The 16,470-nt window shown below is 41.9% G+C and overlaps 1 protein-coding gene across 2 annotated transcripts in view; it reads right to left on the reverse strand.

Moving 5' to 3' along the window:
* WT1 (WT1 transcription factor) overlaps positions 1 to 16,470 on the reverse strand; it is a 42,451-nt gene that overhangs the window by 12,609 nt on the left and 13,372 nt on the right. The window contains exon 5 of one of the 2 annotated variants that reach the window (XM_040638917.1): positions 16,342 to 16,392. The exons of the other annotated variant lie outside the window; for it this stretch is intronic. Coding sequence (XP_040494851.1) covers positions 16,342 to 16,392 — 51 coding nt within the window. The remainder of the gene's footprint in view (positions 1 to 16,341; positions 16,393 to 16,470) is intronic. 2 annotated transcript variants of the gene reach the window in all.

Below are 16,470 nucleotides of genomic sequence, written 5' to 3' on the forward strand. Positions count from 1 at the left end.
TCTGTTACTCTAGAGACACCAGGGGTCCTGCTGCAGGAGGCAGGCAGCTTGACTGATCAGCCCCACTCCATCTGAGGGTGTGGGGGAACCCTGGCGCTGGCTCCACTCCCACTTCCCCAGGGGAGAGAATTCCTGGAGGGGAAGGGTGTCTGCCAGGATGACTGACTTGTCCACACGTCCCACAGCCACAGCAGCTGTGGGGTTTCACGTTTAATTCTGGCTCCAAGCTGTTTAGAAAGAATTGCCTGTCTCACTTGCAGAGACCAACGATAGCAGTTTGGGGATTTGGGTGGCAGTTCTGCTCCCTTGAACCTACAACACTTTGTCTCCGCATCTTCCAGGTGATTTTTGACATATCTGGGGGGAAATGTCCCAATGAGCTAAACCAGGGTTAAACATGCAAATATTGAGAAAGAAATGCCAAATCCAGATAACATCTGCCTCTCTGAACCTTAAAATGTACTTGCCAAGAAAGAGGCCATGTCTGCTTTCCTTACAATCATGCTATATAGACGGGGGGGTGGGGGGGTGGTGTAAGAGCTGATGACAGTGGCCATGTGGTAGCAGAGAAAGGACAGGACAAGAAGGATGCTGCCAGAACATTCTGCCTTGAAGGCTGTGAAGAGATGCTGCCTCTGCTTGGTTTAGTCCTCTTCCTGGAGCCAAAAGGCGACACATTTTCTAAGACTGAGGGATGTCTAAGGGAGACAAAAGAAATCTGAATTATTTTAAAGTTCTGCTATCAAAGGGGAAGAATTCGGAGTCTCTTGTCTTGGCAGTTCACCTCTGGATGTTACTCGGGTTCCTGGAGGGTTGAAGAAATAGACTTCCCTCAAAATACTTGTCCCGGGAAACGAAGTGCTGCTCCGCTCACAGGTAATGACGTGACCCTCAGAGCCAGATGCAAGCCAACCCACAAAAGAAACAACCAGAAACAAGACTGTACCTGCCAAATACAGCCCTAGCTGCTTCTACCAGGCCCGTGAATAAAATCTAGAGCTGGGCCCGGCCTGCTGGCTTTGGCCTCTCCAGAAGACAGACACATCAGTGCGACTGCACACCTGGAAACCCGGCAACCCAACGCTCTCCCCAGTGTGGTCTACCCAGACCACCGAGTACAACCCACCGGCGTTTCAGATGGCGACCGCTCTCTCCGGGTAAGGAAAGGAAAGCAGGTCAGTGGTCTTGGGACCATACACTAACAGAGAGAGAAAAGTCATCGACTCCAACCCTCACTGCAAAGCTCCTGTAGCTCGTCTTCGACAGTTGGACACTTCGACAGTTGGACACTATGACCGCTGGCAAGTGTTTAAGGCAGCCCATTCGATTCGGGGTGTGCTTTAACTGTGAGGAAAGGCCTTTGTAAGCCAAGCTGAAATCGGCCTCCTCCTTTCTGTCTTCTGGAGAACCAGAGTCTGCGTGTTTTACAGCCATTTCTGTGTGTCTCCTCTGCTTTGGGGGGAACTCGGCCTCGAAGACAGAGACCAACTTGCTCCTCTCTGTATCCGCTCAGCTTGGTCACCGAAGTAAGGCACACAGTCCTTGAGATGTTCCATGAGAAGGACTGAATCTAAGTCCTTTTCCACAGGACAGTCCTTCAGGCATTGGACCAGATACAGAGCTGAGGTTCTCTCAGTGATTACCACATAAACTGGTGTCTGATTCCTTTCCTATCTATTTCATCCTCTTCTTGATCCCCTTTCTTTGTTAAGTCTCTTTCAACGTGTGAGCTTGAAATGGATCCCAACGCCCCTAGAAGAGTGCTACTATAAGGGAAGGGGAAGGAGGACCATCCATAAACAAAAACCTTAAGAACTGGGGGAGTAACATAAATGCGTAAGACCCGAGAGTACATGCCTCACCCAAAGGGATTCCATTGCAAATTTTTCAGACTCAGCATGCTAGTCAAACACAACACAACTAGGCCCACAGTTTGCCAGGGCTCTATGAGCACATCTAAGGGCCCATCGCTTCTTAGCACTCAGGTCACCGTGGTCTTCCTCAGTCAAACAGAATCCTTAACATCCAAGCACGAACTGCAATTAAGGCACATATCTCGAACCGTGAGCTTGAAGACATGGCTTCTTCACCTGCGGTTCAAAACTGCACGTTTATGCTTCAAATTCCATTTTATTTCTTTTAGCGCGTCATCCCCAACTGCTGAAATCTTTTTTACTCAATGTGGCTTCCAAAACATTTGCTTTCCATCCCATTTCATATTATCTCTACCTTTGAAAATCACCTTTCCCGTGTTTCCATTTTTAAAAAAGGTGGGGGGAGGGTCTTCCTTGCTGTTGCGGGAAACTATTATATTTACAATACACATAATTGTTCTCTCGTATTCAGGAAGTGATAGGATTCTAGAAGGTCTCTCTATGCGGCAACCTGGGGGAAGCCATTACAGAGAATCTAGTTGTTTGGATGGACAAATGTCATCAGCAGGAGTCAGTCTGGGACAGAATGGCTCAGGATGTTGGTGGCTGCCATTGGAACAACAGACCCAGCTACTAGCTTAGATGGTCAAGTAATGCCAAGCTTTTCCTCCAAGAGAATTAGCCTTAAAAAGTTCCAGTGACTGCTGTAGATGAACCAAATAGGAGTGAAGGCAAAATTCTTAGAAGTCTGGAGCCATAAAGCTTCTTAAGAAGGGCAAGGAGCTACCACCCAGTGAAGAGATTTCTGGGGCCAAAGACGTACTTTCCAAATAAAGCGATCACAAAGCTCTGGGCAGTTGTGGGGTAAAAATTTATCATGACCCAGAGACAGGGGTATTATCATTCACGGAGCACACTAGAGTGGAGTGTGAATCCCACCAGACCAAGCAATCAAGAGACCCAAACCTCCCTTAGGGTAGAAATGTTTACAGTGTCTAGATCTACCCTCCAACCCCGATAATGAGGAGGAAAGTAAGGACTCTGCTCTTCCAGCCATGGACTGTCAATTATATGAACCCAGTGTTGCCAGAACTTTCTATTTTCCAGAAAAGTCAGAAATCAAGATTTTTTTTTGAACATAAGCATTGTTTTTTAAAGATTTTGTTTATTTATTCGACAGAGATAGAGACAGCCAGCGAGAGAGGTAACACAAGCAGGGGGAGTGGGAGAGGAAGAAGCAGGCTCCCAGCGGAAGAGCCTGATGTGGGGCTCGATCCCATAACGCCGGGATCATGCCCTGAGCCAAAGGCAGATGCTTAACTGCTATGCCACCCAGGCGCCCCAGAAATCAAGATTTTTATATGAGATCACTTGAGCTTTAAATTCTGGCAAATGGGGTGCCTGGGTGGCTCAGTTGGTTAAGCGTCCAACTCTTAATATTGGTTCAGGTCATAGTATCGAGGTGTGAGATCAAGCCCCACATCAGGCTCCGTGCTCAGCAGGGAGTCTGCTGGAAATTCTCTCCCTCTCCCCTCCCCTCGCTCTCTCTCTCTCAAATAATCAATCAATCAAAAATTCTGGCAAATAACTGAGATTTTATGGGATCACTGTCAGATCAGGGCAAAATATCTCTGGCCCTGAGGGCCACCAGTTTGCAACCTCAGCTTTAAAAGCTGTGCAAAGAAGTTTAAGCTACAAACTGGAAATTTTCATCTTGATTTTGTTGTCTCCTTCCTCATGGCAACAAAGTAGAGGTGGGGAACCTTCTAAACTCTTGAAAGCTTAAAAAGCAGCTGTACTTGTACTGCAGACATGGCAAATGCCACGAGGGCAAAATCCAGAAGCACTTATCATCTACAGGTATCAGGGGTTCATTCTAAATTTCATTGGCCCACTTGCAAGTAGGTTTAAACACTGAAGCTCTAGGCAGAAGGTGTAAATTCCAGCAAATCAGTTTCCTACAGCTACTGTAACAAATTATCACAAATCTGATGGCTTAAAACACAAATTTATTCCCTTACAATTCTGGAGATCAGAAGTCTAAAATCAGCCTTCCTGTCCTAAAGTCAAGGTATGGGCAGGACTATTTTCCTCTGGAGGCTGAGGGGAAAATCTCTTTCCTTGTCTTTCCCAATTTCTAGAACTTGCCTGCATTCCTTGGTCCCTTCCTCACATCATCCCAACCTCTTGCTTCCTTCGTCACATCTCCTACAACTCCTCTGTAGTCAAATCTCCCCTGTGCCGTCTTCTTATAAGGACACTTATTACGTTTAGGGCCCACCCAGATGATTCAGGATCATCTTCCCATCTCAAGATCCGTAACTTAATCACCCCTGCACAGTCCCTTGTGCTACACGAGGCATCATTCACAGGTTCCAGGAATTTGGACTTAGATATCTTTGGGGGTCATTATTCAACCTCCCATACCAAGAGAACCAGACTTACTCAGTTTCTTGCAGATGCATTTGAAAGAGTTAAATTAATTTGGATCCTTTATCTCCAGATTAATCTAGAAGACTAGTTCAAAAGAGAAATAGCACCTCCCCATCTGACCATTATAGCATCAAATCAGACTAGGTAAGTAAAGCACACTGCTCGGCACATGGTATGCCCTCAATAAATGTTCACTAGGACTTCATAGTAACATCTGCATTTTATAGCAAAGAATATTGAGATTTAAGAAGACACTGAGTTATCTGCCCAAAGTCAGATAGATGGCAAGTGGCCGAGATGGGGTTTGAGTCCAGGTCAGTGAAGCTCTCTTCCTTCAAAACTAGCTAGACAATTCTGGTGGTATAACCCCCTCCTGGGTCCACTTCTATCATCAAGACCCTTGACCAATTCCCAGCTCTTTTCTCCAGTAGCATGAATGCAATTAGGCTTGCTGAAGGTTTAAAAATGTCGTGGGAGTGGGTAGAAGAAGAGAAGGGGAGCAGTCAGGAGGAACTGGTTCAAGATACTCACTCTTCAGGGCACCCCAGCTTCTGCTCTGAGGCACAACACTCATTTTGGTATAAGGAAAGCACAAAGCTAGCTGACGAAAATGACCTGCTTATAGGCAACAGAGCAACAACCAAAACTGAGCACAATTTTTACAAAAAGAAATTCTTTCCACCTAACTGGGAAAATAAACTAAGCAGAAACAGTTATCAGTAGAGCATATGCCTCGTGACTTCATTCCTGGTGATGGTGTGGACTGTACATTTTCCTAAACAGCTTTAAAAATGCATAAAAATGTATCCTGAGAAAGTTTGCTTTTCCTAGACATCTTTAAAATACATAAACACGTGTCCTTAGAAAGTCTGCAGAAAGAGAAGAATGTCCCTTATATAACACAAATTATGAGCCCTCTTCATGCTAAAAACTCATACATTGAGGTTTGGCCCAGAAAAAAACTTAATGTTAGAAGAGTAGCTTCTTTAGAAATGATTAATTTTGATATTCCACAGGCACAAGAAGATTAATAAAAAGGAATTGAGGTTTTGCAGATGAGGAAAACCAGAGCTGCCCTGAAATCCCTTATCAACAGAAGAGGTAGAAAGAAGGAAAGAAAGAAAGAAAGAAAGAAAGAAAGAAAGAAAGAGAGAAAGAGAGAAAGAGAGAAAGAGAGAAAGAGAGAAAGGAAGAAAGGAAGAAAGGAAGAAAGGAAGAAAGAAGAATAGAAATGAAATGAAATGAAAAGAAAGAAAGAAAAAGAAAGAAAGAAGAAAGAAAGACTTTTGAAGGTAATTAGCATTTCATACAAATATTCAAAAAGGGGAAACCTCCACCTGTGATTTCTCTCTCCCATCTCTAGTCCTTGGCCAGGTAGGCATCCCCCCATCTTCACCTCCATCTTCTCACCTCTGCAGAGTTAATCTGGTTGAAGGAAAGCACCTGGGAAGACTCTTGCGTATCCAGAAAATGGATTTTACCCATCAACCCCTCTTCTCTGTCCCTCCTTGATACTCAGGCTTATATATATGAGATGCTTAAATGCTTGATTCGTCTTGATGTTGAAAATACACTTTGCTGCAAGCCTTGAGAACCATCACCTCTGTCTAATGCGCCACTTTTGAGGGAAAAGAGCGCTGGAACCATGTTCAAAACTGTGCATCCTTAAAGGTTAAATACAAGAGATGAGGCCAAACACAGCACTCTTGGTAAAAACAAAACAAAATAAAACAAAAAACCCAAATCTGATCAAGCCTCCAGATCTCACTACCTATTTATAGGAAATACAGGGGATGGAGGCCCAAAGTTAAAAGACTAAGAGGAAGCAATCTGCTGAATCTAGATTGTGAGATAGTCTACTGGCCAATTGACCTGCTGTCTCCAACCTGTCAGTAGCATGAGGGGAAAGAAAAAAAAAAGAGGAGGTGGGGGTGAGAAGACAGTTACAGCATAAAAGAGGCTTAGCAGAGGACAACCGACAAAATAAAGCCAAGCCCAATGAAACAATAAGCCCCTGCACAAATGCTCAGCATTCACAAGGATGCACCATGCACAGAAATAGTTGGACTTGAACTAGAGGACTTGGGGCCAAAAGAACAGGAACTTCCCCCAGGAAGCCTTAGTGGTCACACCAGAATGCGTAGGTTGAAACGCTTTACTGAATGAAAATCCGATTTCCCTGTAGCCAGAGTATTTTCAGAACTCACTTTCATATCCACTTAGAAGATCGGACTTGGGAAAACGAATATATATTCAATTCTCTTTCTGCACATAGTGAGCGGTGGCGGCAACCTCGCACAAGCACCTGTGGCTCAGCATGAATGCTGTTCTCGTCTCTGCCTGAATGTGACGTGCTAAGGGCAATATTTACATACAACTCTGCACAAACATCGGCAGCAAGGCCATCTAGCCATTCTCTTTTCTTCGTGTAATTTCATCATTTATAGTGGGAATATGACAAATCAATGCGTGTATATGAAAGCCAAAGGATTGCTCTGCTCCTGAGAATATACTAATGATGCAGTTTCTTTTATGAATCCAGCACAGAAACTAGAACTTAAAAATGAAACAACCAAGTTAAATTTGATTGAGCTTAAAAACAAAAACAAAAATACAGGTAATGTCTGCAGTCTGATGATTCAGGGTATAAAATTCCTCCAGAAGGATAGTCTACAGAAAACAACCAGCTATTTTTTCACTCAGAAAAAACTGAGTCTTCCTCCTCCCCTCAGGTGTTTCATTTCAGTTCAGATCCCAAGAAAATGATGCGTTTTTGACTTTTAACAAAAACGTAATCTATCTTGTGTCACTTTTAATTAAAAAGTATACTGTGGTAACTCTAACTATTGTACCTTTTAATGAATGCTTCTCCCATGAGCATTAGAAAGAAGGCTTCTCTGCACCATCCTTCATTTATTTTCTCTCTAGGTCTCATCCCTATGGCATCCAGCTCCAAAGTTATCTGGAGGGGAAGAGGACTCATGCCACTTTCACTAACTTTGACTGCTTTATTTATTTATTTAGTTAAGATTTTATTTATTTATTTATTTATTTGAGAACGAGAGAGCAGGAGAGAGAAGGAAAGAGAATCCAAAGCAGACTCCATGCTGAGCACAGAGCCCGATGTAAGGCTGGATGCCACAACTTTAAGATCACGACCCAAGCCGAAACCAAGAGTCAAACACCTAATGGACTGAGCCACCCAGGTGCCCCCTAACTTTGGTTGTTTTAATTCTCTATTGAGTATCTCTTGTTCTGCTCACTCCACATCCATCCCACCTTCCTTTGGAAACATGGCCCTTTTCCTCTCCTGGAAATCACTTTCCTTCTAATCTCACCCTCAGATTCCAGGGTTGAGGACATGCTCAGGACCTGGCCAATAAGATCACGGCATTCTCTAGTCACATGACCTAACCTAAGCCAATCAGAGCCTTCTCTGGGTGTTTTGTTGGAGAAGAACCAACAGAGAGCTAGTCTCCTTGTGAGGCTGTAGATGCCCAAAACCAGAGCTATTTTTGCCACAATGGAGAGAGCCTGTCTGAGAAGGCAGCCAGCACAGAAAGCAGCAGAGACAAGAGACAATGCAACAGTGTTCTAGTGACACAGTCTGCCCCTGAATCGAGACTTGGGGTTTTAAAATACAATACAGTAAGTTACTAAATCTAAATTGCCCCTTGACCTATGCCAGTTACCACTGGGATTCTGCCACCTGCTATAGAAAAAGTCTTGGTCTATACATAATCTAACAATTACCCTAAAGTCATTGGATTTATTTCTTCATCAAACTTCTCAAAACATGGTGTCTATCAATGAGTGCTGGTCCCTTCAAAGTATTACCTTCTGGAAGATGCCTACTGGTTCCAACAATGCTATCATTACCAAAACCTATTTTGTATTCCTCTTTTGAAGTTTCTTTATATCATGGCTCCTATGTCTTCACTTCTCATGCAATCTGGTCATCAGCTGCTGTTTAAAAGGGGACCCGAGCTGCGTGGTTAACAACCTGACAACAATGCTTGTATAAATCAGCCCCTGTGAGCCATCAAGCTTTCCACACTACTTGAAATGGTACACAAACCTCCTCCAACTAACATTTTCCCTCCTATTTAACACTCAGAGCAGAGCTAAGAGATATTTTAAATATTTAAATCCAGTTTCTCACAACAGTTTGGAGAGAACACAATCTAAAAACACCACAATTTTACTGGCCCCTCCACTTGGAAGACAATTTTTTGGCATGACTTTCATTCCTGCTTCAACACACACACACACATGTGCGCACACACACACACACACACACACACGAAGTGTATTTTCATAGATCACCTCAATCAGACCATATAGAAATCTCTGAATCTTTCCTTTCATGTGTCTGGAATTGAGATGATGGTTTATCAGAATCCCAATTCCATTTAACTCACTGGATTTGCTGTTCTCACAGTCTTGGCTCTTGGCTCTATGGCCAGAAACTGCTGCTAGATACCAAGAACGTCTGTCCCAGATCCACATGAGAGACAAACCCTGCACAGGAAAGATGGAGCAGGAGATTTTCAGCCCGGATTCCTAAAGGCTCCTACCCAGCTTGCTTGCACACTCTCAAATCTGAGAAAGTTTACTCAACTATGTTCAATTATATAAAAAAACAAAAAAAAAACAAAACAAAACTACTGCCCTCCCTAAAACATCAGGATCAAGCACAGGGCTCTTAAGATTAAGATGTCCCCTGCTTTTCCAGTTGAAACAGAGGCTTGCAGGTGTGAAGGCTGTGTGCATAACCATCTTTTCCACAGGTGGCACCCTCCAAACAAATGTTAGTAACACAACAAAGTATTTCAAGGTGAAGACACAAAGGAAAATCCTTGTAATATATTCATGGAATCACACTCATTCTCAAAGAAATTTTGAAGTCAGAGGCATGACTGCTAAAGAGTCTTGAAAAGGAGGAAATTCAAAATAGAGACATCTGACACAGAACAAGATTTGAAAAAATCTTGAGGAATTCCATCCACACTCTTTTATTTTTTTTTTTAAGATTTACTTATTTATTGGGGGGGGGGGCAGGGAGAAGGAGAAAGAAACCCAAGCAGACTTGGAACTGAGCTCGGAGCCTGATGCAGGACTCGGTCTCATGACCCTGAGATCAAACCTGAGCTGAAACCAAGAGTTGGATGCTTAACCAACTGCACCACCCAGGCACCCCGGCTATCCACATTCTTGAAGAAAGGGTTAGTTTTTTTTTTAAAAGTCAATCTTCTCCAAAATTAATTTTTAAACCTGATGCAATCCACTCAAAATTCTAATTAAGACTTAAAAAATAAACTTGTTATTTTAGAATTTTTTAGATTTACAGAAAAATTTCTAAGATAATATAGACAGTTGCCATATATCTCATGCCCAGGTTCCTCCCTTACTCACATCTCACATTAATATAAGTGCATTTGTCACCATTAATGGACTAATATTGACAAAGACTTTCTTTCTTCTTTTATAATTATTATTTTTTTGTGTGTAGAGAAAGTGCCTGTGCATGAGCAAGGGTGGGGAACAGCAGAGGGAGAGGGAGAGAGAGAATCTTAAGCAGGTTCCAAGCCAGATGGTGCTGAGATCATGACCTGAACCAAAATCAGGAGTCAGACGCTTAACCAACTGAGCCACCCAAGCACCCTGATAAAGACTTTCTTTGAAATTAACGAGATGAATCTAAAATTCATCTTGAAGAATAAACAAGAGATAATAGCCAGAATTAGTTTAAAAAAAGAAATACAATGCTAGGAAATTTTCTATCAGATATTTAAATAGACTATAAGATTATAGCCAAGAAAACAGTCTAATACTTGGCAAAAGAATCAGACTGATCAAAAGGAGAGAGTAAAGAATCTAGAAATGGACCCAAGGAATTTGATAGTACCCAAGGACTGATAAAGGTAATATTTGAAGTTAATGAGGAAAGACTGGATTATTCAAAATAGTTTGGGATACTGGCTGGTCGTCTAGAAACAAATCAAGGTGGAATCAAATTGCCAAATAAATTCAAGATGAACGAAATGTTTAAATATAAAAAGTAAATTTAAAAATACACCAAAAAATACCAATAAATAAGTAAACTTTAAAAAAAATCTTGGGATGGGAAAATCTTTTTAGACATGATACTGAAGCCAAAATCTTCAAATCATAAAACAAAAACTGATCATTTTTACTATAAAAAGAAAATTTTCTGACAGGGAAAAACAAAACCATTAAGAGTCAAAATACAAATCGGAGAAAATACTTGTAGTGCATAGGACAACCTAAGGGTTAATATCCTTATAAACGAAGAGCCCTTGCAGATTAACGGTTATTAGATGACCTATCTCAGCTCTTAGCTAACCAGCTGCCAGTTTCCCAAGGAGCCTCTGCTCTCTCAAGGACAGTGTTCCAGCAATTCTCTCCTCTCCCACCAACAACTTTTTCCCTCTTGATCATTCTCATCAGTAAACAAACAGGCAGGTGCTTCTCGCTAAATAAATAAATAAAGCAAACACTAAGAAACCACCTTCTCCTGACATTCTAACCTCATTGAACTAGAACCCCAATTTCTTTCCTCCTTTTTGCAGCAAAACTCCATGCAAGCTTTGTACAAGTGGCTCCAGTTTATCTCCTCCTGGGATCTCTTAAACCCACCTCTATCAGGCTTTCCCCCCTCCCTGTAATCTTTCCAGAGACAACTACAGTTACAAGATTGGTAAATGTTTCCAGGAGTTTCTCTCTGCAGATAGAAACACATCCTAATAAAAATTAGTGACTACCGGGTGGTGAGATAACAGATACCTTTTTCCTTTATGATGTTTTGGTACTGGTCTGATTTTTTAAATACGTAGTAAGCCCGTGTTACTTTTATAATCAAGGGGGGGAAAAGCTGTTTTCATTTTGATAAAGTCACCATCTTAGCCTTAAGAACATTATATTTGTGGCTTTGCTTTTTAAAATAAAGAGTTAGAAATAAAGCTAGAGTAAATGAACTTTTTCACTTTTAATAAGAAAAAAAAAACTACTCAAATATGCAACAGAACCTCAATTCAGAAAAGTGTTTATATGGATGACTTTTTACTACTGTAGCTTCCATGTCAATGTTTTCCTAGCTGGAGGTTGTTGATTTTTTTTTCTTGGGTAAATGATAGGGAGGATTCATGGTGAGTAGAGGGTCTCAGAAGGGCACAAGATGGGAACACAGACATGAGAGGTCCAAAATACTCCTTTAGGTCATGAAAGACATCCTCCACACATCTGCTATACTTCTCCCCCTCCAACACACACACACACATACACACACACACACATTTACCGATAGGCTGGAATCCTACTTCATCTTTCAGTGCTGAGTCCATCATTCTCCTCATATCTGTCTTGGACCCTTCACCACCACCTTCCTTTTCTATCCTTCGTGCTTGGTCTCTTTCTTCTTATGATCTAACAAACCTGTCACTTCCCCCTCAACTTTACAAGATGAAAATGACTCCCTGCTTAAAAATAAAATAGAAACATAGTGTGGAGATGATGTTCATAAAGCCCAAAGTAGTTTTTTAAATGAAATATTTTTTAACAAGTTGAGAATATTTTCAAAACACTTTCTTGATGGTTGAAATACAGAATTTCATAATGGCTTACGGAAGTTGAAGCCCAATCATTTGCTATAAAAAAGAAAAGAACACAAATGTATATATATATGCGTAGGAAAAGGTCTAGGGGCATCTGGGTGGCTCAGTTGGTTAGTCCTGATTTTGGCTCAGGTCCTGATATCACGGTTGTGAGATGGAGCCCCACGTTGGGCACTGGGCGTGGAGCCTGCTTAGGATTCTCTCTCTCCCTCTGCCCCTCACCGCCCCCCAAAAGAAAAAAGTTTAAGTGTATGCAACATAATATTAACAGTAATTTTGTCTGAATTACTGAGGGGGGGGTAATTTCCTTTCCTATAGAGTTGTATTTTCTAGGTGTTCTATAGTTTATATGCATTACTTAAATAATCTAAAAAGTTAAATACGTTAATTGGATATATGCCCAAAGAGAAAAGGGTGGGAAAGGCGAACAGCCAAGGAGAGTTGAAACAAGCAGAATGGAAGTGAGAATTGAGGGCAAAGAAGTTAAGTCTACCCCGAGGTGCGAGGAACAGAAGGCACAGCTCAAAATCAGCCACCATTCCCATCCCCCCACCCCCCGGCCAGCCCAAGAGTCCCATGTTTGTCTTGGAAGTATGGCTAACAGATCCCAGTAGAGTCCCAGGGAAGACAAAGAACCACTTTCCTGGCATAAAGGTAACCAGTTAAAAGGAGAAATTAACAAAGTTTTGCTGGGGGTGGAGCTGGAGGATTTCACTCAGGAATGCTGATATTCACAGAACTATTTCTCTCCACCTTTGCTCTGCATCCCAAGCTCCAGGAGCCACTTAAAAGCAGGCTATCTATTTTCAAGAAGTAAATCTCTTGGACGAATACCTTATGTTTATGAGCTGGAATGGGAAGGTGCTGGGCTGTGTATTGGAACTCCCAGCCAGGGAAGACAGTTATCTCTTTTGGCACAGGTTCTCAGGGATGAGACCATGTCTAGCGGGGATTTTCTCCAGATTCGACAGCCTTGGCCCTACCGAAATGCGCGGCTTTGTTTTCACCATACATCACTCATCGTGAGTCTTTCGTTTTTCCTTTCAACCATCCACAGGTCAAATACTGTGTGTTCCCAACAGTCTGTGAACTTCTTGGACCAGCAAAGGGACATTCATTCTGCTCAGCACTCCTTTAACATTTCTATTGTGTTCGATTTCCCACTCCCCCTGCCCAGCTCCCCAGAGAATAACTTCTTCCTTGTTTTAATAACTTGGACCACAGTCAAGGTTGATGTGTTACTGCATTTTGCAGGATATTTTCTTCAGAAGAGACAAAACAGAGACTAACGGAGTAACTGCAGCTCGTGAGCAGGTTTGGGAAATCAGCGGCCATTAAGAACACACGGGAAGGGCTTTTAAAGAAATAAAAAGCAAGCAACGAACGCAAAAGCACCATAAACAAACTTGTTCATAAAGGTGGACTAGTGCTTAGAAGGAATCCCTGGCAATCTTCTCTCCCAGTGACCCACTTAAAAAATCTAATTTCATTTGTGAGTGATGAAAAGGGTCAGTTAAGAGAGTGGGTTCATGAAGTACCTTCTCTGACTTAAATTGAAATATAATATTCTCCCATTTGAGGTCATAAAAGTAGTCCTGATCCCAACGGGCACACAGAGATCAGAAAATGAATAAAGAAAGGAGGAGAGAGGAGTAAGTCAGGGGCAAGAGTATCCCCTCCTCCTCATTATATCGTGTTTTCACCTCCTCTTGCCCATGCTCTCCCTAAAAATCCTGTCCCCACCCGTTGTAATAACACCGCTCCCTGACATCTAATGAAAGATGTCCCCAAGGACTTGCTTAGGACACAAGGAAAAAACCCTATTCTTTTTTAAGTAAAATTTTCAAGGAAAAAAGATATGAACAAATATTTAATGGGGGTTTGTCTGAAGTTCATGATCTTTTTAATAAAAAAAATTTGGGGGGCGCCTGGGTGGCTCAGTCATTAAGCGTCTGCCTTCAGCTCAGGCTGTGATCCCAGGGTCTTGGGATCGAGCCCCACATCGGGCTCCCTGCTCCGCTGGGAGCCTGCTTCGTCCTCTCCCACTCCCTCTGCTTGTGTTCCCTCTCTTGCTGGCTGTCTCTCTCTCTGTCAAATAAATAAATAAAATCTTTTTAAAAAATATTGGGATAATGTCTCATTTTTATGAGTGATATGGAAATTATCTTTTTTCTCCAAAACAAGAGGCAAAACAGGAATTTTCTGTTATATATCTATCATATCACCGTGATTTTTCTTACCATTGATTTCAAATAGTGTCAAGACACTAGCTGTGATTTAAGTTAAAAAAAATTTTATCTATCTTTCTTCGTGGAATATCTTTACTCATATGTATTTTCCATATTAACTGCATGACAAGAGGAAGTGAATATGGCATCAGAGAGAAGGACTGTGTCTCCCCTGGAGAAAAGCCCAATTTTCTACCGGAATAACAGATTCAACAGAATTCAGTTCTCGGCAGTTCAGGGGCTTGGAGGAAAGAGCTAAGGAGTAGCCATTTTTAAGAGCCGTAAGAGAGGCAAACTGTGAGTCATGACACATCAGTGGGTTGTAATATCAATCTACACATCACAACAAGCATTTTAAAGTTCACACTGGCTCAGCGAAGAGCCTGCTTCTCCCTCTCCCTCTGCTGCTCCCCCTGCTTGTGCACTCGTGCGGTCGCTCTCTGTAAATGAATAAATAAAATCTTTAAAAATAAATAAATTAAAAATAAAGTTCACGTTGCTATGTGAACTTGAATTAGGTGGCTTAGTCTCTCCACCCTCTTCATCTGAAAGATGAACATACCCTGGTATCCTAGGATTGTCACGAGGTCAAAGGAGAAAGCACACGTAAAGCCCCTTACACAGGGCCCAGTAATGTTAGCATCCACCCTTAGATAAACTGTCAAATCACAAATGGAAGCAGACGTTAGTTGACTTACAATACAGTCTAAAGGGATAAATCTGTAGCTAGAGAGAAGGTGTTAGTAAGCTATACAATTGCAACTCTGCTCTCCAAAGAGTTGCTCTTCCGTGGGACTATCTATTGGAGACATTTTATCCATTTCATTCAGCTTTCTGACTAAAAACAGCATTCAAGAAAATACATTTTGGTGTCAGAAATCCTTTTCCAAAATGTAAGCACCAGACCAATAAAAACTCTTCTAGCTTTTTTTTTTCCTTAAAGAGGATAGAACAAAACAAACTATTCACACTTTGTGCTTCATCTTTACAATATAGCTTCTGATTCCCCAGCAAGTGACTAATATCATGTGTCTAAAGACCTTAAAAGGTATCAAAATTATCTCAACTATGGAAAGACCCAGAATCAAACACATGCCAAGATTCCCTATCTGTAATTTTTGTAATTAAGCAAACAAACAAACCCTGTACTCCAGCATGAAGAAATTTTAGAAATTGAAACATACTACTCACTTCACAATCAAGTTCTGTCTTCTCTTGGCATTTAATGTGGGGCAGTTTCTGAAATTCTGAGAAGAGGAGAGAGAAGAAAAGGAAGGGATCCAGAAACAAAGGATAAGAGCAAGAAGCCAAGAAACATCAGACAAGTTGAGAGTAGGTAGAAAGACAAAATGCTGAAATTGTCAGCAGCCCCTTGGATGCAAGTATGGAGAGGAAAATTTCAAATCAACAGGCTTTTTTACTTTTGGGTCTAGAAGAGAGGAAGCTGAGTTTGGATAAAATAGCAGAAAAAATGGGGGAAGGGGTGGAGAGAAGGATCTAACAGTAAGTCCTGGAAGATTGAAAAACAACTCTATGATCACTGAAGGGTGATCCAAAAGCCAGGACTGAGCCAACAAAAGAAAGAGGGATGAGAAGAGGGAGACGGATTCTGGTGTTCAATCAGAGAAAATAAAATCAAAAGAAATAGCTACAGAAATGTCCCAGGGTGCAGGCTATAGGGCTGGGGAAGGCACAGATGTTTGAGAAGGAAAAAAAAAAGTTTTTATAAGAATTCTGGCTACAGACTTGGGGTAAAAATTAAGTTCTCCCTGAGAGATTTAAAAGCAAATAGAGAAAAAGTAAGTTATGTATGCCTGAAAGATTTGACTGATCTAACAGGAAGATGTATAATACTACAAATTTAGTGTTTTGTAAAACATTCCAGAGGAAATGAGCAGGGCTCCTAGTGCATCATTGTAAAAGTTGTTTTCTAGAAGTATGTTGATGAGAAATGTCACCAACTCCATTTTTGCTCACAGTATATCTACGACAAATAAGAGGCAGAGAGAGAGAAGGAGGGAGAGGGAGAGAGGGGGGGAGAGATCCTTCCCATCCCGTTGCACCAACTGCTACCCTGATGACCCACTGCCAATGCTAACTCCTGCATCGCCCCAGGAGCCAGTCAACAAGGCCTACATCATTGGCTTTGCCATCATCGTATCGTCCACTCACTTGCTCTGCCCTTCTGTCCATTTCACTGAGCTGGAGCTCCCAGCAGCAACTCTAGAAGAGAAGAAGAGGTGGGGAATGGGGAATGGAGCATGCGTGGTTCTAGTAAGCCCCCCAGATCCCAGAATCCAA

Source organism: Ursus maritimus, unplaced genomic scaffold (genome assembly GCF_017311325.1).
Source record: "Ursus maritimus isolate PB19 unplaced genomic scaffold, ASM1731132v1 scaffold_23, whole genome shotgun sequence".
In the NCBI taxonomy this organism is placed as follows: domain Eukaryota; kingdom Metazoa; phylum Chordata; class Mammalia; order Carnivora; family Ursidae; genus Ursus; species Ursus maritimus.